The sequence below is a fragment of the Rhinolophus ferrumequinum genome, chromosome 10 (genome assembly GCF_004115265.2).
Source record: "Rhinolophus ferrumequinum isolate MPI-CBG mRhiFer1 chromosome 10, mRhiFer1_v1.p, whole genome shotgun sequence".
In the NCBI taxonomy this organism is placed as follows: domain Eukaryota; kingdom Metazoa; phylum Chordata; class Mammalia; order Chiroptera; family Rhinolophidae; genus Rhinolophus; species Rhinolophus ferrumequinum.
This window is the reverse complement of record NC_046293.1, coordinates 37629074-37650785: the sequence shown is the minus strand read 5'-3', so window position 1 is coordinate 37650785 and position 21712 is coordinate 37629074. Positions and strand designations below refer to the sequence as shown.

The window sequence follows — 21712 nt, the reverse complement described above, 5'->3', positions numbered from 1 at the left end:
CAAGCATTCCACCATTACTGGTTGTGACCCTGTATGAGGTATGAGGCGCTCTTCTTCAGTTTCTGCTGGAGAGAATCTTAACCTCTCCAGATGATTCTAAGGAGTGTGGTGGACCAGCACTGATCAGGGACTATGCATTTTTTCCCCCCTGCTTCCTTCACCACTGTTTTAGAGTGAAAAACACCATAGCAAAAAGAAGGTCTTTTTTGAGAAATATGAAGTTGCAATTATTGATCTTAACTTAGTAATTTCAGAAAAAGCCACCTTCCATCAAAATTCATTAAAAGCTGCCTGTCAGTACAACATTGCTAGTGGCCTCGCTGAATAATACACTTGTATTATTTTCTGGGTTTTAGAATTCAATATAAAATTCTTTCTGAAAATACCTCACAACTCTTGACTTTTTCTCCCCTCTGGAGAATGAAGTTATTATTAGGTATTCTTTTACTCCAGGAAGAATGATACCAGGTCAAAGGGAAGGTGTTAGAATATTACAGATTTTTTTCAGTATGTCTGTGTTGCTTGAATCCTCTCTCTCAACTCCCCCTTTACTCACCCCAGGAAGGGACTATGGAGGCACAACTCCCGTGTTATGCTCAGTGGAATTTTCTGGTCTTATTCTGCATAGCTGCATCAACCAAATAGAGAATATTGGGAAGATGTTGAGGGTGGGAAAGGAGGGAGAATGGAGGGCGGTTAACTGCTATTCAAAGGTGGAGGAAGTGACATATGCAGTTATAACCGGAAATTCTGCACCATATTTGACCTCTGAAGGTACAGAAAAAGACGTGGGGTTCCTCTGCAGCATTTATGTAGTTCAATCTCCACTTATTTCCAGTTTGACTGAACTCCTGGCGTATGCCAGGCACTGGGCCAGGCAGCATGTGTACATGTGGTGGTAATGCGGGGTGAAGAGCAGACCATGGCCGTGTCTTCTTGCAATTTATGCGCTTGAAGATTGGTTCTAATTCCCAGGGACAGAAGCTTAGAATCTAGAATAGGTTTCATCCAGCATGGGATTATCAGGTCACTGTCCTTCTGATTCAAAGTTAATATCTTCCGATAGCAACCTTAAGTTTTATTTGCCTGACATTACTATCTCTGCACTAGCTATTTTTTGTTTAGTGTTTGACTAGGTGCCTATTTTTCAATATCCATTTATTTTAGATTTCCTGGTCGTTTTGTTTTATTATAGTAATGTCTCTTTTGAGCAGCAGAGAGCTGGATTTTTAAAATCTAATCTGATAATCTATTTTAATTTGCTAAAGTTTGATTACTTTGCATTTGATAATTAATTTGCAAGTTTCATTTTGATATCTAACGGTATCTTATATTTGTTTTTTTTCTTACTTTAGCTTTTTTCTTTTCCCTCTTTTTTATTGCTTTCTGTTGGATTCATGTTCATAGTTTCTCCCCATTTTTCCTTTTCCTCTACTAGTTTAGAAACTATAGATTGTATTTCTGTTCTTTAGCAATTACCCTTATGCTCATAGAGCATACCATTTTAACCATATATTCACACATTTTAACTACATATTCTTTCTTACAAAACTTGAAGATGTTAAATATTTCTTTCTCCCTCTCATGGAAGGAAAGTACCTCAGAATGCTTTAATGCACTGATATTCTGCCTCCCATCTTTCTTGGAATAGTTGTCTGAACCATAGTTTTCCATTTATTCTTTTTTATTTAAAATTTTTATTTTATCATATTTTATATATACAAAAGAATATAAATGTGTCATATAAATTTTGATATATCACCTTTTTTACTGAAAAGTTTAGTTTCTAAACTTATATAATAAGTTTATATATAACTTATTATATTAGAAACTATATAAAAGTTTAGTTTCTAATATAATAATATTATTATTTCTCAGTAATTAATTATATTTCTTAACACAGAGAGTGCTAAAAAATGTATACACATTTTAAGAAAAGAAAAAACTGTATTAAAATTGTAAGATGCAACATATACCAATAACAAAAGATGAATACAAGTCATGTGTATACATTTTTTGGCACCCCCGGTATATTTCATCTCTTTCTCTGCTTGCTTTCATTTCTTGCATCTCTCTTCTTTCTGTGTTCACTTTTCTTCTTGCTGAAATTCATTCTTTATTCAATGAGGTTATAAATCTTATTAGTTTTACATAAATGAAAAAGTCTTTATTTTATCTCCACTCTTAAGTGATAGTTTATGTATGGAATGTTTGATTGACAATTATTTTCCTTTAGTGTTTTAAAGTTATAATTTAATTATTTTCTGTTGTCTCTGGTTGCCATTAAGAAATCTGCTGTCAGTGGAATTGTTACTGTTTATTGGTATTTTTTTCCTTCACTTTCTGGTAATTTCATAGATTTTTTCTTTGTTGTAAATGTCTTATTTTAGTTCGTCTCACTTGACACTTAGGGTATGCTGTAATCTGAAAACTTACATCTTTCATCAATTCTGGAAAATTTTCAGCCATTTTCCTTCAAATATTTCTTCTTTATCTTTTCCTCTTGTCTCTCTTTTGGAATTCCGATTAGATGCATGTTGGAGATTTAATTCATCCACCTTTCTTTTCATAATTTGCCTTTTAAAATCTTTCTGTGCTGCCTTTTTTTTGATACTGTCTTATAAATCACTTATTTTTCTTGCAGTGTATGTGGAATAGTTTACCTTCGTGAATTAGATTTTTATTTAAATGATTATAATCTTATTGCTCAGATTTGTTTGTTCTTTTGCATATCTATTCTTCATTCATACCTGCACTTTTTTATATGTGTTGTCTTTTTTTGTAAATAATTGCTTTCTTCATCTCTTTGAGGATTGAAAACACACTTATTTAAAAGTTGTTTTGAAATTGTTCTGTTATGTGCTTTTTGTTGATAATGAATTGGCCTTCTGATTCTTTCGTATGATGCTTACTCTGTCTCCATTAGCAGATCATTTTAGTTTTTCCAATTCTATATATTGGAAAAGTTGAAACTTGATGAGGATTACGAAATGTAATTGGAGTCAAGTAAAAAAAATGTGATTTGAATTTAGAAATTTACAAGTATGTATGAATTTACAATTCATACAAGGGTATGAATAAGCTGTTTTCCCTTAAGCAGAAATATTTTTTATTGTTGGTCAGCCATGGAAAATCATCCAATGGTATTCTCCTATTGACTGATCTGTTTTTGGGGCTCACCTGGCATTATTTCATAATAGACTTTACAAATATTTGAGTAGAGGTAGAGGGGGTAGTGGGAACTGGAAGAACTGGAGAAGGGATGTGCTTTTAGGTAACATTAACTGCATTAAACATTTTGTTGATTAAAGAATTTTTATGATCAAATACTTTCAGTTTTGCAGTGTTTCAGTTCTTAGTGTTTTTTAAAAATGTTTCCAAAATTAACACCATAGAGTAAAATTTTCTTTTCATTTTGTGATAGGTTTGTAACCAAATTATTGGAAGACCTCATCTTCTTTGTCGCCGATGTACTTAATAATGGACAAGAAGTTCTGGATGTGGTTATCACTAAGCCAAACCGAGAACGTCAAAAATTAATGAGGGAACAAAACATATTGGCACAGGTGAATGTTTTCATGTACTAAATTTGCATATTTTACTGTTTTGAATTATAGTATCAGGAAAGTCCTTGTATTAGTTATCTGTTGCTGTATAACAAGTAACCCCAAAATTTAGTGGCTGAAAACAGCAGATACTTATAGTTTTTGTGGATTAAGAGTCTAAGAATGGCTTATGTGGACAGTTCTTGCTTAGGGTCTTTCTCAAGGCTGCAGTCAGGGTGTTGGCTGGGGCTGCAGTCATCTCAAGGCTTCAGTGGGAGAAGATTCACTTCCCAGCTCACTTCCATGGCCTCTTCACAGGGCTGCCTCAAGAGTCAGCAGCTTGTTTCATTTAGGAGTGAGGGGTCCAAGAGAGGGCACCCAGATGGAAGCCACAGTCTTTATAACCGAATCTCAGAAGTAACATCCCATACTATGTGTTGTTATAAGTGAGTAGGTAAATCCAGTTCATAGTCAAGGAGACATGATTACATAAGGGTATGAATTCCAGGAGGCAAGGATCATTGAGGTCTGTCTCGGAGACAGCCTGTCACAGACCTCTAAAAGGCCTGCAAGGTCAGAATATCTCCAGAGAATGTGCTGGAATAACTTTCTAGGTAGAATTTACAGGAGAACTTGGAAACTGCCATCTTTAACTGCTTCGTTCTTCCTTCTCTCTCTTCCGTAGGAAAGCGGGGCAGTCTATTCATCAGCTCACAAGTCCTCTACACAATATTCTAGTTTTGTTTTTTCCCCTGAAATTCTACAGCTGCTCCTATACTATGTCTTTCTGAAATTGTTCAGAACACACCAGTGAATTAATTCAGTTACTAATAATATGCACATTTGAATATGCCTGCTTTTTATGCATTCTTTTTTGTTCTGTTAATTGCTATGTGAAGTAATGAGCTGCTGCATTCTTTAAATGTGGACTCAAGGAAGATGCTTAAATAAAAATCACGTTATTAATATACATGTTTTTGTAAAGTTGGGAAAGGAAAACAATAGACGTGTTTTCAATGAATATTCTATAGCTGATTGTCTGAAAATATAAAAATTGACATTTTTCTTGAAGAAAATAAAGGTTGCTAATCTAATGAGATAGAGTCCTTTCTGACATTAGCGTTCCTTTTGTATAAAAGCATCTGATTTCAAGGACTTTTAGGACCTTGAATGATTTATTAATATTATTTCGACCAACACATTTATTTCAGAATCTTTCATTTCAGTATTGTAAGTATAAAATTCAAGGTTTAGTGAATATAGAATTATTGAAGAAATTTTTATTCGTATTATAGTTCATGAACTACATAGGAGAATGCCTTTCCATTTTGCTTTCTCATAGTAATGCTCATGCACTTGCCTAATACACTTTCATAAACAATTTACTCATTCTTCCAGTGCATCTCCAGGTGATCCTGTCTGCTGCCTAAAAGAGTTATATTCCTCAGTGCTTTTGAAATACTTCCCAACCACTTACCTTTTTAGGAGAAGAGTGTGGGTCATTGGGTATCACCAGTTGCCCATGTGGGCCCTTGTGTGTTCCATTTGAATGCTGATGCATTCATTGGTTTGGCCACGTCTTTATGTGTCAAGAACAATAAATTAACTTTTATAACGAGGTGTAGGAGCACTATTTGGAGGCAACTTTCTGATGTAGGTTCAGATAAAAATAAATGTTTCTTTATATTATTTTGATTTTAGAACGTTATAGACAATAACAAATATAATAAAGCCTGTAGAAATCAAACTATATTTTAGTTTATCTGAATATGTTCATGTAATGTGGTACAACCCAACAGTTTTATGTTTCTTATTTTAATAAAATATGATTTCTAAATAAAATTAAACATTTTATTTAAATAATGTTTTTGTCATTCAGTTTAGGGAATCCTTTTAGCAATATTTTTCTGTTCCTTAATATGTTGATCCAGTATCTTAAAACAAATCCATTTTTTTACATTAATATTGTCAAGTGTTTTTGAGTCAATTTGCTTATTTAAAAAAAATTAAAACAGATTGCAAAACATGTGTCGCCATTCATCAGACTAGATGGTTGTTTTTTTTTTCCTGATAGATATTTGGGATTCTTAAAGCACCCTTTAAGGAGAAAGGAGGAGAAGGCCCAATGCTGAGACTTGAAGATCTGGGGGACCAAAGATATGCTCCCTACAAGTACATGCTGAGGTTATGCTACCGTGTGCTGAGACATTCGCAGCAGGACTACCGGAAAAATCAGGTGGGAGGGTGGCCCTTGTTATTACCTCTGTTTAACATTTAGAGTATGGACAAGGTTCTTTGGTTACTGTTCTAGAACATATAAAATGGGAATGGGAAATTCCACTCTTCAGTGAAATGTTTTATATTGGTAACACATGAAACAGGCCTGTAAGTACTTTTGAGCTGACACGTGTATTTATTCTTCCCTGTAAAATTAGAATCATTAGGGGAGGATGTCTGAGTCCATCTGTGTGCATGGTATTAGCTCCTGCTGGTCAAGAGGCATGCTGGATATATTATAGAAAGAGAAACGAAACATTTCTTGGCATTCTAGATCACCTGAGGTACTGCATTGTAACGTAAAGGCCAAACAGTTCATTGTCTTGTGGAAAAGATATGATATGTGCATCTGAAACATAAGGGAGAAACAAAGACAGGACAAAAGACAGCATTATAGGAATTCAGAAGAAGGAGAGCTCAGTTGTGGCTGGGGGAACCCAGGAAGGGTGCTTGGAGAAGGACACATTTGGGTAGGATGAGAACCATTTTCATAAATTGTACAGGAGTAGGCATTTTAGGGAAGAGGGATCTATGAAGAGAGAATGATGGATGCTAGAAAGGGCACTTTTGTCCAAAGGTATGCCTACCTGCTAGGCGTATCTAGGGATATAGCTGAAAGTTGCCAACTGCAAGTGAAATTTCATTTAAGTTTCATTTTTAGCTTAAGAAATGTAACATTTTGCAGTGTGTTCAATAATATACATCTTTGTTTAATATAAAATTGTTTAAAATTAATTATTATTTGGTAAACTAGTGTGCCGTGTTTCTCCTAGCCAGTTTGAGAGATGAGTGCATAATCAGCAAATTTCACTGACGAGTTTACTCCATGAGGAAGGACGGTGTAAAAGAGGATTGGTAAGGCAGGTTGGGCTAAGCCGTGAAGGCCCAGGATGTCAGGCCTACAGGCTGGAGGTTATGCGGGAATAGTTAATAGTATTTATTGATTGCATACTTTGTACCAGGCTTAGCTCTAAGCTCTTTTCACAACTTAACTCAGTTAATACTGAGTTAAGATAAGGAACTGAGGCACAGAGAGTTTAAATAAGTTGCCAAAGATTACATAATTTTAAGACTGGAGCCAGTGTTCAAACCCAGCCTCTTAATCATCGCAGTATTTCCTCTCAGTAGTTTGAAAGTTTTTTGGCAAGAAGAAAAAATTTTCTTTGAGAAAAATGTGTTAAAATACATTGGCTTTGGAAATTCCGTTTAAAGATTAAGAAAAGGTCTAAAAAAGAATACGTAAAACAGATTAGTCAGAAGATAAATAATATGGCAAGGAGCAAGAGCAAGGAAGGGGACAATATACACAAATCCTTAAATACTTTTTAGTATAATCCTAGTTATAAACATCCTTCTTCACAGGTGAAAATGCTGTCATTGGAATTATTTTTCCCAGCTTCACTGTATTCCTTTAAGGTGTCAAGTAGGTAGTGTTGTTCTTATTTTATTGGAAGAAAAATTAACTTCCAGGATGTTAAACGATAGACCTTAGAACACTCAGAGAACCAGTGTTCCCGAAGTCCCCACTGTAAGGGCCTATGTCATTACGTGGAGGTCTGGCGTGAGGCTGGCGGGTAGAAGTTGCTCAGTGTGTGTACTCCACTTGGCCTCGTTTCTCTTCCCGGGACTGGAAGGATATACTTTGCTACACAGGCTACCACTCACACATATAAGCAATGTTATTAGAGAGCTTGAGTTAAGTGAAAAATCAACAAGTTTACAGAGTTTGCCTGGTTTTCTCAGTCCCCTGGGCCCACAGTGCGTGCCATCTTTGTGCTCAGCTTTTGGGAGGGTCCTGGGACCCCCTTTCTGCAGCACTGCTTTGTGCTTTAGTGTCAGTCACCTTGGGTTTGGTTGCTCTGCCAGTCCCGAGTAGGTGGCCTGGGCAGCACATCTTCACTGGCGTGGCACACAAAATTCTTTCATATTCCTCTCAGTCTTAGCTGGGGACTCATGAGTCTAGTGTGCTGAGGTGTGTGCAATTTCTCCTCTGAAAATACTTAGCCTTTTGACAAGTAGAAACACACACACACACAGACACACAAACACACGCTTCTATAATTTTTTCTCTCCTAATTCACTCTACTTAGCACGTCACTTCTCCAGGTAAATGATTATTCACTTTGGGGGACCTGATTTCCAGTTTCTTTAACGCATATGACTGTGGGTGGACAACTCTTTCTCTATTTGGGATGTCTCCCCAAGACATAGATCACTAAGCTGACAGAAGAAAAAAGAATCCCCAGCTGTCACTGAGGGTTAAGTTTTATTTTCCCTCACGTTCTTGTGCATGCTCCAATTTAATCTCAGTGATGGTTGAAAAATAGTTTTCTCATTTCTATTGAATTAAGCATGCTTTGTGTTAAGCATAAAGCAGCTTTCTGATGTTTTTAGAACGTGACTTTAAAATGTAAGCAGAATTACTTTCTACTCTTGCATAATTACCTTGTTTTCCTTTATCTGCAGCTGTATTTTATGGAGTCCTAATAAGGAGTTCTTTTGTGATTTAGCGCTAACCCAAGTCTTTCATATGGAGTCTCTGTTTATTATTATTATTTATAGAATTTGGTAACACCTCTAATTTCTTTTATTTGTCAACATTTTGATCTATTTGTCAAACATCTTGCATATTTTCCTTATACCACAGTATGATTAAAATAGTCATAAAAGTGTGTAAATCAACATGTATCTGTAAAATGATGCTCTAACCGAAGATACTTTGCTTAACTGGCTACCCAACATAAAGCCATCATTTTCAAAATCAACAAAATTGCTGCCTAGAATATAATTAGATTTGTGCAACCAAATATAATTTTCAAGGAATAGGTAAGTTCCAATTAAAAAAAAAAAATAAGGCAAAGCCACTTTGTAATCAAGAAATTTTTCAAATATCAAAACAGAGATCCATTCCCAAAGAGAATCCCCAAGAAACCGAAAACTTTCCGATTGTGGAGGGGATCAGGCTTACCAGTTTAATGGTTGTGTGAGATGTTTTGCCTATATACCTGTATAGTGGCCTGGCATATCGAAGAGTTAGTGGGAAGAATAAGGAGCGCCTTAAATAACACATGATTGAAACTCCCCAATGGCTTTCTCTTGCTGTTAGAAGACATCTTCTCCTTTACCACGACTTGCAAGGACCTGCCTTTCCAACCTCAGCTCTTGCTTTTTCCTCATTTACTACACTCTGTTGCAGTGGCCACTTTTTGTTGATAGGTCACAAAAAACTTGGTTCCACTACCACAGAGCCTTTGTACCTGCTATTCCCACTGCCTAGATCGCTTCTGTCCCCGTGCCACCTCCTTTTTATCATTGCTGTCGTCGCATCATTTTAATCATTTGCTCCGTAAGTCAAATATCACTTTTTTCAGCCATCTTCATCCTTCTGTTTGTTTTATTTCACTCATTAACATGTAAAATGATCACATTTATTAGTTCATTTACTGCCCTTTTTTCTCACTAGATGTAAGCTCCCTGAAAGCTTATTTATCTTGTTTACTTCCACAGGCCTATTCTCGCAAACAGTGTCTGGAATGTTGTAGGCTTTCAAGGGATCTTTATTGGATGAACGGATCTGATCAATAAAGTGTTCAATCTTATTATCTTGTTTGATAGCTTTTTAAGATAAAAAGTGATATTTAACTGTATCATTATTTTGAATAAAAGATTTAATAGATCATTGTGGTGTAATGTATAAAAAAGAAATCATGCAAGTCCATCTGGGATCTTCATGCAACAGTATAGGTCTTATGCCTCATACACAAAATACCACAGCATTATTTTAATTATGCTAAACTCATCAGTTATGGCTTTTAATGAGAGTTAGAAGAAGGGCCTCTGTTAGGGTAGTGAAATCCTTAGTTACCATGTCATAAAAATCGTTAGTTTATCTAGGTTTATTTTTGTATTTCCCACTTACACTTCAAGAGTGCAAGCACCCATATTAAAAAAAAAAATATTTTTAGGTATATAATTTTTTTGCTATAGTTAAAATTAAGTATAGGCTAATATTTTCATTTCCTTCCTCAGAAAGTCTTATTTATTGACGAGTTATTTACTTGCTCTTTTTTTGACAATAATTTTTAGTGAGTTTTCTGTTATGAATAAATTAGTCGATGTTGCTGACGCTAATGGAACCTGTTCTTTGTCAGCTGTTTGGCAGTGCATTCTGACAGCCTTTCTCTTTGCAGGAATATATTGCTAAGAATTTCTGTGTCATGCAGTCCCAGATTGGCTATGATATTTTGGCAGAAGATACCATCACAGCTTTGTTGCACAACAACAGAAAACTACTAGAGAAACATATCACAGCAAAAGAAATAGAAACATTTGTCAGCTTACTCAGGAGAAATCGTGAGCCAAGGTTTGAAGTGGTTCATACAGTATTCTTTTCTAGGGGGGATTGTGGCTTTTTGCTTTATTCTTAGAACTTTTTAAAGTTGAAATCCCTTTATATCCCTTTCATGGACAAAACTATATTGGCCTTATTGCTATAATAATTATGCATAATAAAGATTTATTACTTTGTAGGAGACCAAAAAACTTTCTAGATGTATTTAAATATAATTGGTTTCCATGCTGATGACTTATATTTTTATAGAACTTTATAGTTTTTAAAATGGTTTCATATACATTGTCTCATTAAAATCTTTGCCTATTCTCATGAAGTACACTGGTCGTATTTTATTATATACATTTTAGTGGTGAGAAAATAAAAATTGAGGGAACAACTTGCCCAATAAATTCCCAATAGTAAGGAATAGAATAGGAGGTAAATCAAGGGTTTTTGATTCCACATCAAATTCTCTTTCCATTGCACCATGCTGCGTTATCTGGGAGAAATGAATGCAGAAAAGTCAAGCAGATAGATAAAGTTTTCTTAACTAATTAGCCTAGCAAATAAATGGGCCATTGACTCCACAGGGCCGTACTCACTTTGATTAAGTGTGTGTAGTATACCTGTTTGACTCAATACCAACATTAGCTTTGATCTGCTTTTGTTTTGATATTCAATTTTGATATTCACTTTAGGGCAGATAAATGATTTTCTAAGCATAGTGAGTCACAGTGCCGTGGGATGAATCTCACCAAATAAATGGAAGCAAATTTATATCCTTTTTTGAAATAAGGTTTGTACTAAGTACAAATAATTTGATGTTTAATTTGTTTCTAATGATGCAGTAGATAAGCAACACGTTAGAAAAATGTTGCATGAAAATAATATTAAAATAGATCTTAAAAGTTAACGTTTGTGATATCCCAAAGTTTATTGTCCTTATGATTTTATAAAATGCTTTTAATGTTCAATTTAATTTTTTTTCCAGATTCTTGGATTATTTATCAGATCTGTGTGTGTCCAATACCACCGCTATACCTGTAACTCAGGAACTCATCTGTAAATTTATGTTGAGCCCAGGCAATGCAGACATTCTCATTCAAACTAAGTAAGCCCAGACAATGGAGACATCTTTTTCTGTTCATTATGTGTAAGCATTGTAGTTCTTTGTCCTATTTATTAGTGAGCTTCTTAATAGATTTTGTTTGTATTATTAATTTCAAGGCTGGTTTCAATGCAAATGGACAACCCCATGGAGAGCTCCATCCTTTCAGATGACATTGATGATGAGGAAGTTTGGCTCTACTGGATTGACAGCAACAAGGAGCCTCATGGCAAAGCTATCAGGCACCTTGCTCAGGAAGCAAAAGAAGGCACCAAAGCTGATTTAGAAGTTCTTACCTATTACAGGTAAAGTATTACAGAGAATTGTAATACTCAATCTCACGTGTTCATTGAAAGAGATTCTCAGTAAATCTCTAAAAGTCTGGTGTCTATGAAGAGGAAATTTTAAAAGTCGTGTCATTACTAGGGTAGCTGAAATATTTAGTATTATTTAAAGTCACTCAAAATAAAAGTTAACATCTGTGTTTTTCACGTATACCACTTGCAATTTTCTGACTTCCCACTTGTTTGGAATTGTTATGCCGCAAAAGGTTTTTTCCTATTATTGATTGGAGTAAGTGTGGATGAGAGACACGTTGGCGACCTAGGTAATGGAACTGGGGCTGGGGAAGCTGATCCAGCTGCCGGGGCTGCCTCAGAGAGAGTTAGCTGGTAGTTTATAGTGTATAGAGCTTACGGACATGTGGAGCACTTGGGCTTAAGAGAAACTGTGTCTGTAGTTATGAAAGTTCAACAATAGCATATGGCAGCAGAAGTTCTGATGGTAGTTCCTGGTGGTCAGTATATTGGGAGCAAGAACCTAGCTGGTGTCTTTGAATTTAAGGCATGGAAACCCAAGGCAGAAGCCCTTGGGTCAAGTTGGACCCAAATAACAGGAATCTGAGAAAGGCAGAAAATGCCTCCTGTTCCCTGGTTTCTACAGCTCCAGCAACAAAGCAAAGGGCTAATTCTTGATCTCAGAGGTTGATGAATCCAAGTGTACTGATGCCATTTGGATTGATCGCATTTGGTTTGGGAACTGAGTGGATCTAAACTAAGAGTGTAGATACCACAACCCAGAGCTGAGTGGGACAGGGGAAGATGGAGAGAGATGGTTTCATGTGAGCTGTTATCCATGGTCTCAGGGTTCCTGTATATGTAACCCTAGGAAAGCTAGAACGGAGAACCTAATGACCCTCTCTACCAGAAATTTGTTACTGGAAAAAGTAAGGGAAACTGCAAGTGAATGGGAATAGGGACAATTTCACATATGTGTTGTTGATTATTTAATCTACTACCCAAAGAGCTTAACTCCAGTATCACGTATACTTGAAAATATTATCATCAAAAAAGTAGATACTGACTGATACTATGATGCTTAAGATCAAGACCAGACAAATAATGTAATGTGTTTAATATCTTTAAGGTACCAGCTAAACCTCTTTGCAAGGATGTGCTTGGATCGCCAGTATCTGGCCATAAACCAGATTTCTATGCAGCTCTCTGTGGATTTGATCCTGCGGTGTGTGTCGGATGAGAGCCTGCCATTTGACCTCCGAGCATCTTTTTGTCGCCTCATGCTCCACATGCACGTTGACAGGGATCCCCAGGAGTCTGTGGTACCTGTTCGCTATGCAAGGCTCTGGACAGAAATTCCCACAAAGATCACGATTCATGAGTATGTTTGCAGTTCAAAATCAACTGTCTTTAATTTTGAAATGAAATATATGGAAAGGCATTTCTCTGTTCAAACTCAGGTTGTTAATCTTCCAAATGCAAATAAGATACTCTTTGGAGAGTAAAATGACAACTTTTGGTAATAGAAACATCATTCTGGAAACCAATAAACAGAAACATATTAATAAAGGCGTAACAATTTGTTAAGTGTATAATATTGTGGTAGACCTTGATTTAAGTGTTTTACATATTAACTCATTTTGCAACAGCCCCAAAGAGCTTGACTCCAGTATCACATACACTTGAAAATATATATGAGATATTTACAGATGAGGATACAACATCTACAAAGGTTAATTATTTTCCCCAAGTGTAAGGAGCCAGGAGCTTAAAGTATGTATATGTTGCTATTTTTAAATGATTACAATCAATTGAGTTTGCTTTATATTGTATCTTTCCAGATATGATTCTATAACAGACTCTTCCAGAAATGATATGAAGAGGAAATTTGCACTGACGATGGAATTTGTTGAAGAATACTTGAAAGAAGTTGTAAATCAGCCCTTTCCTTTTGGGGATAAAGAAAAAAACAAACTGACATTTGAGGTATTTTTTAAAAAAGAATACATTCATGAGGTTATTCAATTTTCCCTATCAAAAATTAGATACATTGGGGAGGGGGTGGCTGGCTGGTTAGCTCAGTTGATGAGAGCTCAGTGCTCTTAACAACAATGTTGCCGGTTCGATCCCCACATGGGCCACTGTGAGCTGTGCCCTCCACAACTAGATTAAAACAACTACTTGACTTGGAGATGATGAGTCCTGGAAAAGCACACTTAAATAAGTAAAAGTTTTTAAACAATTAGGTACATTGAGCATCAAAGGTTTTTTTCCCCTCTATTATTTAGAATGTTTTGGTAATTGGATAGTTTGGTTCATGAAGGTATGATTCCCTCTGCCATTGATTAAAAAATAGATTTGATGTTTTAATCATACCTGATATGCAATATAAAATATTTATAATTATCTGTTAGCTATTTTTTTCCTTGATTTTGGAGGGTTTCATTTCATTTGTGTGAGCTTTGTTGCACTCAATGAACAAAGACAGTTTTGCATATTTATAATATGCTTGAATACATTTTTTTCATCTCCCTGGAGGTGATGTTTTTAGCCTCATTAAACTGCATTGAATTATTTCTACTTATAATATCATTTTGGGGGATATAGTGACAATACCAGAGAGAAGATGCTGTTACTCGATATCTGGTATATTTGCTACCTACAGGTGTATAACAAATTACCCGCAACTTAGCAGCCCAAAGCAACAAACATTTAGTATCTCAGAGTTTCTCCGAGTCAGGAATCTGGGAGTGCTTAGTTGGGAGATTCTGGTTCAGGGTCTCTCATGAGGTTGTAATCAAGCTGTCAACTAGGGTGGTAGTCATCTGGGGCTAGATGATTCACTTCTAAGCTCACTCATGACGTTGTTGGTGTCCATACTTTCTTGCTGGCTAATGGCCAGAAACCTCATCTTCTTGCCATGTGGGCATTTCCATAGGCTGCCTGTGTTTTTATGGCATGGCACCTGGCTTCCCCCGAGCAAGCCATTTGAGAGAGAGAGAGAGAGTCCAGAATGGAAGTTTCAATCTTATATAAACTAATCTTGGAAGTGGCATACTACCACTTTTGCTGCATTCTGTTGGTCACCCGGACTAACCCTGGTGCAATGTGGAAGGAGACCATACTTTGTGGGCTATCCTGGAAGCTGGCTCTCATACCTAGTATGTGTTATAGTATCCAGAAGAGCACAAAGCAGCATGGGGAGCATATACTTCTGGACAAATTTCATGGATAATATCTATTAAAGTAATTCATTAACGTAACCATTTATTAAGTGATATCCTAACAAATACGACTTAAGTTAATATTTAATTAAGAGATAAATCATTGTAATGTAAACTTTTTTAACCACCTTGGTACATCTGAAATCATGTCTTCTTGCTTCCTTGCTGGCGGCTGACCAGACACCTCATCTTCCTGTCACTGGCTTTTGATAGGGTTGACAAACTAGTCTTATTGGGATTTAATTCTAAACTGAATAAATCAGAGTTCAGTGGTTGCTTTTGCAGGTATTTTAATTCCTAGGTGTTAAAGAATTAGAGAATTTATTATAGAAATACCTGCCCTAGTTTAGATAATAAAATATCAATGTTAATTTTAGTTCCTAATGTTTTTCTTTTCTTTTCTCCCTTCTCCCCCTTTTTAAAATTAAGGTGGTCCACTTGGCTCGGAATCTCATATACTTTGGATTTTATAGTTTCAGTGAGTTATTAAGGCTCACAAGAACACTACTGGCTATCCTAGATATTGTACAGGCCCCCATGTCATCATATTTTGAAAGATTAAGCAAATTTCATGATGGAGGTAAGAATTTTTGAGATACGTTATAATCTTTTTGGTATTATTTAGAAGTGAGATAAAAACAAACATACAGAGAAGTGGTGGTTAACGTGTAGCTGCTAATATGTGTGTACAAATAAAAAGTAATCCTATTGTGGGACTGAGTGATAATAGACTGGATTTACAAACATGCTTCTCTGTTCTTAATGCTAACGCTTTGAGAGACAAATTCATAAGGTCAGTGAGTTCCATCTTTAGCAATTAATGTTATGGTCAGTCCACCAGTGAAAATGTTATGTGTTAAAAAAACAAAAACATCTTAATATTTGTGATCATCCTGGTACGTGTCATATGCTGCCTATGCTTCATAGTAAAGCGCAGAAAAACAGAACAAACGGGGCCACTAAGGGTCATACCAGAGGAGCAGTGAATGCAAAGCCAGTGTAGGAGGCAGTACAGCGAAGTGGGTAAGAGAATGAGCTTTTGGTTCAGAGTGCCTGTGTTCAAATCCTGCCTTTATCATTAGTGACTTAGGCAAGGTAATTATTTTTTGGAAGAGGTCTCTTTTTTCATCTGAGATATGAAGATGATAATAATAGTATCTCCCTCACAGTTCCTTGTGAGAATTAAGTGACCGTATCCAACATACTCAAGTATGTATAACAGTGTCTGTCTCATAACTCAATACAAATTTTCTTTTTATAGTCCTGTATTGGATGCCTGGAAAATCCTCTGAGGTAGAGAATTATTTGCAACAGGTATATTGAAGAGTGCATTCAGGATATATATACACCTGGAAGGCAGTGAGGAAGATAGGATGGGGCAGACAGAGAAGCTGATCCACAACGCAGGTGCAAGTGAAACCTCAGCTGATCCTACAGGAAACTCTGGAGCTGGGATGGCCCTTCCGGGTGGTCAGGGATTAAGGCAAGGGGGCTGAGCTTTGGATCCTTGCATCAGCCAGCTATTGGCTGCTGGCTTCATCATGGAGGGTGTGTGTACCTTGGGTAAGGCAGCTCCTTTTGGGGAAGGGTCACTCTTAATGACAGCTGTGAGAAGGCAGCAGTGTGATGCCCAGCACCTGGGGTAATAGATGCCTCGGCTCTGAAGAGGGGATATGGATGGAGCACAATGTATCCACTGCAGTATGTGCTACAGAATTAAAAAGTAAAAGCAGAAAGAAGTAACATCTGGTTAAGAAGTTTTCTTAATTGTAAGGGGGGGAACATCCAGGTAGCTGAAGCAATTAATTGCTGCTGCTTAAATCAGAATTCTTTGTACATCTTCCAAAATATGTACAAATCAAGAAGTAAATTAAACCACAGAAATCCCTCACCTTCAGCAGAACCAGAAGACAGAGGACAGTACAAACTTCATGACTGTATGTGGAAAAGTCAGTTTTCAGTAGAGCTTTTCTTGAGCTCTCATCGTAAGTCTTTATGGACAATTAGGGGTTTCTGGAAAACCCGTGTGGAAGAGACAAGTTGGGATTGTGGGACAATTGCCCTCAGGAAGAGAGTTTATCCTAAGTGTGAAAATACTGAAAGAGATTCCAGGTAGCTCTAAGAGCAATAGTCAAGAGGAAGGGACTTACAAGCAAACCCTCACAGTGTGGAAGAGCAATGCTTCTAGGGATGAACAAGGTAAAAGTGAGGGAGAGGCACCCTTTAGAGTCTTGTAGGTGAAGGGAAAAGAAGTAATGTGGGAAATTTAGACTGCCACAAGATAAAAGAACAAAAAATTGAAGGAAATATAACTTCTCTGGTGCCCCCCACCACAAGCCAAACTAAAGAAACCGCACTTCACAACTCAGACAGGAGAGGGTGCTCTTGAATTAAAGATCATGCAAACCAGCTCATATTGTAGACCTGGTCCAAGAAGTGACTCCATGTAATCATTCGTCATTGATACAAAGTGACTATAAGATCAAAATAGAGTGGAGAATCACAACATTTCAGTTGATGGAAATTCCTCTTTGAAAAGCATCCATGAAACAGAAGAAAATTGTAACATGACACTCGAAACTGAATTAAATGTCTTCAAACACTCATTGGCATATGAAAAATACCTTGAATCACAAATTCAAAAACTAAGATTAGGAAAAAAAGGAAGAAATGAAATTAAAGTTGATGGAACTCAGAAAAGAAATAGAATAAACTGGTAGGTAGATTTTATTTATTTTTTTAGAAATACAGACTAAATTACTGGGTATCAAAGGGAGAATAGATTTGAACAGAAGTTTAATATGAACCATTGAAGAAAAGCAGGCAAACAATGAGGAGAATATCAGTCTTATAAAGAAACAAGTAAAAGAGGCCAGAGAGAAAGGGGTTGAAATGGAAGAAAGGCAAAGAAGAGCCATCATGTGAATAATTGGAGTCCTTGCAGGAAAAAAACTAAATGATGGAACAGATCTGGTATTTAAAATTTCAATCCAAGAAAGCATTCTGTAAATAAAAAGATAACCTGAATTCTGCATGGTGAAATTGTCCAGAATGGTAATCTCCAAGACATAGCAGAATAAAACTATTATATATAGTATATATTCCGAGAGAATGGTGAGGGGAGGGAGGGCACTATGAAAGCAATGGAGAAAAAGGGAAGGAAAGATATTTCCTGCTATGACGCTTTTACAATCTCCAGTTTACTTTAAACTAAACCATTTTTGAAAAGTTAGAAATTGATCTTGACTTTTGGTCTCAGTGCTTAGAGTCTGCTTTCAGAGTTGTTCCCTAAAGAAAGTAGTTTCATCCTCTGAAAATCTGTTAATATTTTGTATATATTCTCCACTGTCCTATCCACATCTGCCCTCTAAGACACATTTTTTATTCTCTTTTAAAAATATTTTATAATTCTCATGTTTTTTCCATTCAACTCCATTCACCCCTGGATATATTAATTGTTTGCTCTCTGAGAACCATTAATTAATTTATTCAATAAGAAATTGATTAAGTGTTGCATGTCAGACACTGTTGTAGTCACTGGGAATAAACAATGAACAAGATAAAGTCCTTAGCCACAGGGAGGACAGGCAATTAATAAATAAATAGGCAGACCCTTACCCCCCACCCCATTGGGAGAGATGATCAGATAATAAACAAATGAACATACCCTATAACATCAGATAATATATGCTATGAAGAAAAATAAAGTAGGGGAATCTGGGCAGTGATGGAGTAAGGGAGGGGCAATTATTTTTAGCTAGAATGGATTGAACAAGTTCTCAGATACTATGTGGGCATAGTGTTGGGAAGATCATAGTTAGGAGGCTGTTGAAGAATTGGACAATGGTGTTAAACTAGGATAGTAGTGATAGAGGTGACAGGAAGTGATAAATTTGGAATTCTGCAATCTTAATTGATAGGAATTAGATGTGAAATGGAAAAGAAAGAGGAGAATTAAAGATTATTCCTAAGTTTTGATTAGAGTTGGGTGAATGGTACTATTTATTGATGTGGGAAAGACATGTGGGAAAGACTAGTGGATGAGTGGGGTTAGAGGGAAAATCAGGATTTCTGTTTGGGCATGTTAGATTTTAAATGACTATTACCCGTCAACGTGGAGATGTTATGATATGTCGACAGTTCGATATGTGAATGAAACTTAGGGTAATGTCAGGGTAGGAAATATAAATACGAGAATCAGTGCACAAAAGAGACATTCATGATACCAAACTGAAGAAGATCACCTAAGGAGTGATTGTTGATTGAGAAGGAATGCGGTCTAATGATGGACTCTTGGGACACTCCAACATTGGGCCATGAGATAGAGGAGGAGCCAGCAAGAGACTGAAACAGAGTGGCTGGTGAGGAAAGAGGAACATCAGGAGAATGTGATGTCTTGGAAGCCAAAAGAAAAGTAACACTAGAAAATTTAAATTGTTTGTTGGCTTATGCAAATATCCTTCCTAGATAGCTATTGTTCATTGAGTACTCTGTGTGCTAAGTGGTTGTACATGGTTTACCTCTCATGTAGTATGACTTGTGCTTAACCATGGCATAGTCTATTTTATCCATTATTAAAATATGAAACACCGTAATTTTAGTCCAGTATTAAAAATGATTTATGATAATTTTTATTAGCCAATTATAATTCTCTAAAAACCTTCTTGTGTTGATAGGAATACCTATATATGTTCTGCATGAACCTAAATTGAGAGGTTTCTTCCTTTTGAGACTGACATGTAGCGCAGTGTCTCTTCATTTGGGGAAATGCATTTTCCTCAGTTGTGGAAAGGGGTTTGTGGATTTTGGCCACATTTTTGGAATCTAAAAGAATGTGCTTATCCTCCTGTACAGTAATAAATACAAAAGAGATATGTTATTCTAGTTCTTGGTGTATTGAAACTAATTTGAATTGAAGGACCATAGTTTTTAAGATCACTTCTCTGCAAATCAAAGGGTAAATTATTTCTTTTATACATTCTAAGATTGAGTACATTATGTAAACTGTGAGAAAATAGAGTTTGTTGTTTAAGCATGATTTGATAACAGTTATAATTATACTACAGATGATACATCTGAGAGAAGTTGTTGTGAGCTTTCTTCATTCCTCTCAACCCTAAAAGTCCTTTCCAAGGCATCATTTTTGCTTTCACTAGCATTAAATGCGTATTTAATATTATTAACTCACATACATTTGGAAGGGCAATGCTTTTGTAGTAACACATTCCAATTTAGATTTCTTTGGAGCATATCTATACTTGTAAGACAAAAAAATAAGCTACTACATTTTTGTCAGTGTTGCCTTGAGGTGTATTTGAAAAAGTGAATATGTGGCTTTATTTACAATATATAAAAAAAAATGTACCAGAAAAGAATGTACCTCACAGGGACACATAATTTGCTCATAAAGTTGCCAGTAATGCAAATATAATAGAACTATGCATGGATTTCAGATTGTTTAGTAAAAAGTTTACTTTTAAAGTACCAATATAGAAAAGCATATTCAGGAAGATTAATTAACTTGCCTAAGATCTGTTAGTAAGTTAATAGCATTACTAAGAATTAAAGTGTAAGAAATTAGTGTTTCTATCCTTTGCAGCACTTGATTATTTATTAATTCAATGAGCTAGTATTTTAGAAAATTGTTATTGAGGTTAGAATTTTGGTTCAAAAATTTTAAAGTTAAGACTTACGTAGGGGATCAGTCTAATATATTCTTCAAGTTAATAGAGTTTAAAATAAAAAAAGTAATTGACACAAAGCAACGTCCTGTGCCTCTAGATATGATGCATACAACATCACTTATTTCACAGTCCTAACAGAAATTCATAATCTCCAACTAATCTAGGAATTATCAGAGAAGGACAAATTGGGTGGTATTTAATAGCAAAATTGGCTTCAACTTAAAAAAAAAAGTCAGTGTCATGAAAAATGAAAAAAAGGCTGAGAAACTTTCAGATTAAAATGAAATTAACAAAACATGACAACTAAATATAATATGTGATTTTGGATCAGGAAAATATTATCTACAGAAACATTGGCATTGGTGAAATATGAATATGGATGGTATATTAGGTTGTAGTATTGTATCAGTTAGATTTCCTGAATTTTAATAGTATTATGGTTATGTAAAAGAATGTACTTGTTTTTAGCAAATACATGCTGAAGAATTAAAGGTTAAAGGTCATAATGTTTGGAATTAAATATTACAGCAAAGGTATTTTATATATATATATATATATATATATATATATATATACACATATATATATGTAGGAGAGAGAGGGAACATGCAAATGTGGCAGAATTTGTGAATCTAATAAATCTGTGCATCTAATAAATAAGAAGATATTATAGGAATTCTTTGTACTACTCTTGCAACTCTTCCCATAAATTTGAAAGTATTCCAAAACAGAAAAGTTAATAACTTAAATAATTAGCTGAGTCGGAAAATGATTTATTATATGTAAGGTGACACTGACTTAAGGCATTATCGTACAGCTCTACTAGGAGGTGTGTCATCATAGCTGAGTTCTCTAGACTATAAATTCCTAACGAAAGTTATATTAGATGATAAATTCTTAAGGACAGAAGCAAGAGAGAACACATTTCTGGAATCTCCCAATGCGGAGACAGGATTGTCAGGCCTGGGAAAAATTCCTGTGGTACAAGGTAAGACGGAGATTGATGCCAGAGAGGAAATCCCAGATTACAGAAAGAACTGTTCCTTTAAAGGACAACTTGTGGAACTCACAGCAATGTCATCACATTACAACACCCAGTGTATTGTCAACGTGGCTGTTTTATATTCAAATGATCTGGATTATATTTTTCTATTTTAATGAAACTTTATTTTCAATTGGAAGTCATTGGCAGAGCACATTTAAAACACACACAAAAAAAGGACGTACATTTTATAAGCATTGTTG

The 21712-nt window shown here is 35.7% G+C and overlaps 1 protein-coding gene across 2 annotated transcripts in view; it reads left to right on the top strand.

Moving 5' to 3' along the window:
- Positions 1-21712, top strand: part of ITPR2 (inositol 1,4,5-trisphosphate receptor type 2) — a 435712-nt gene that overhangs the window by 129981 nt on the left and 284019 nt on the right. For both annotated transcript variants that reach the window (XM_033117018.1, XM_033117019.1), the window contains exons 14-21: positions 3425-3566; positions 5620-5781; positions 10013-10185; positions 11147-11266; positions 11383-11568; positions 12689-12940; positions 13401-13545; positions 15213-15363. In XM_033117018.1, coding sequence (XP_032972909.1) covers positions 3425-3566; positions 5620-5781; positions 10013-10185; positions 11147-11266; positions 11383-11568; positions 12689-12940; positions 13401-13545; positions 15213-15363 — 1331 coding nt within the window. The remainder of the gene's footprint in view (positions 1-3424; positions 3567-5619; positions 5782-10012; positions 10186-11146; positions 11267-11382; positions 11569-12688; positions 12941-13400; positions 13546-15212; positions 15364-21712) is intronic.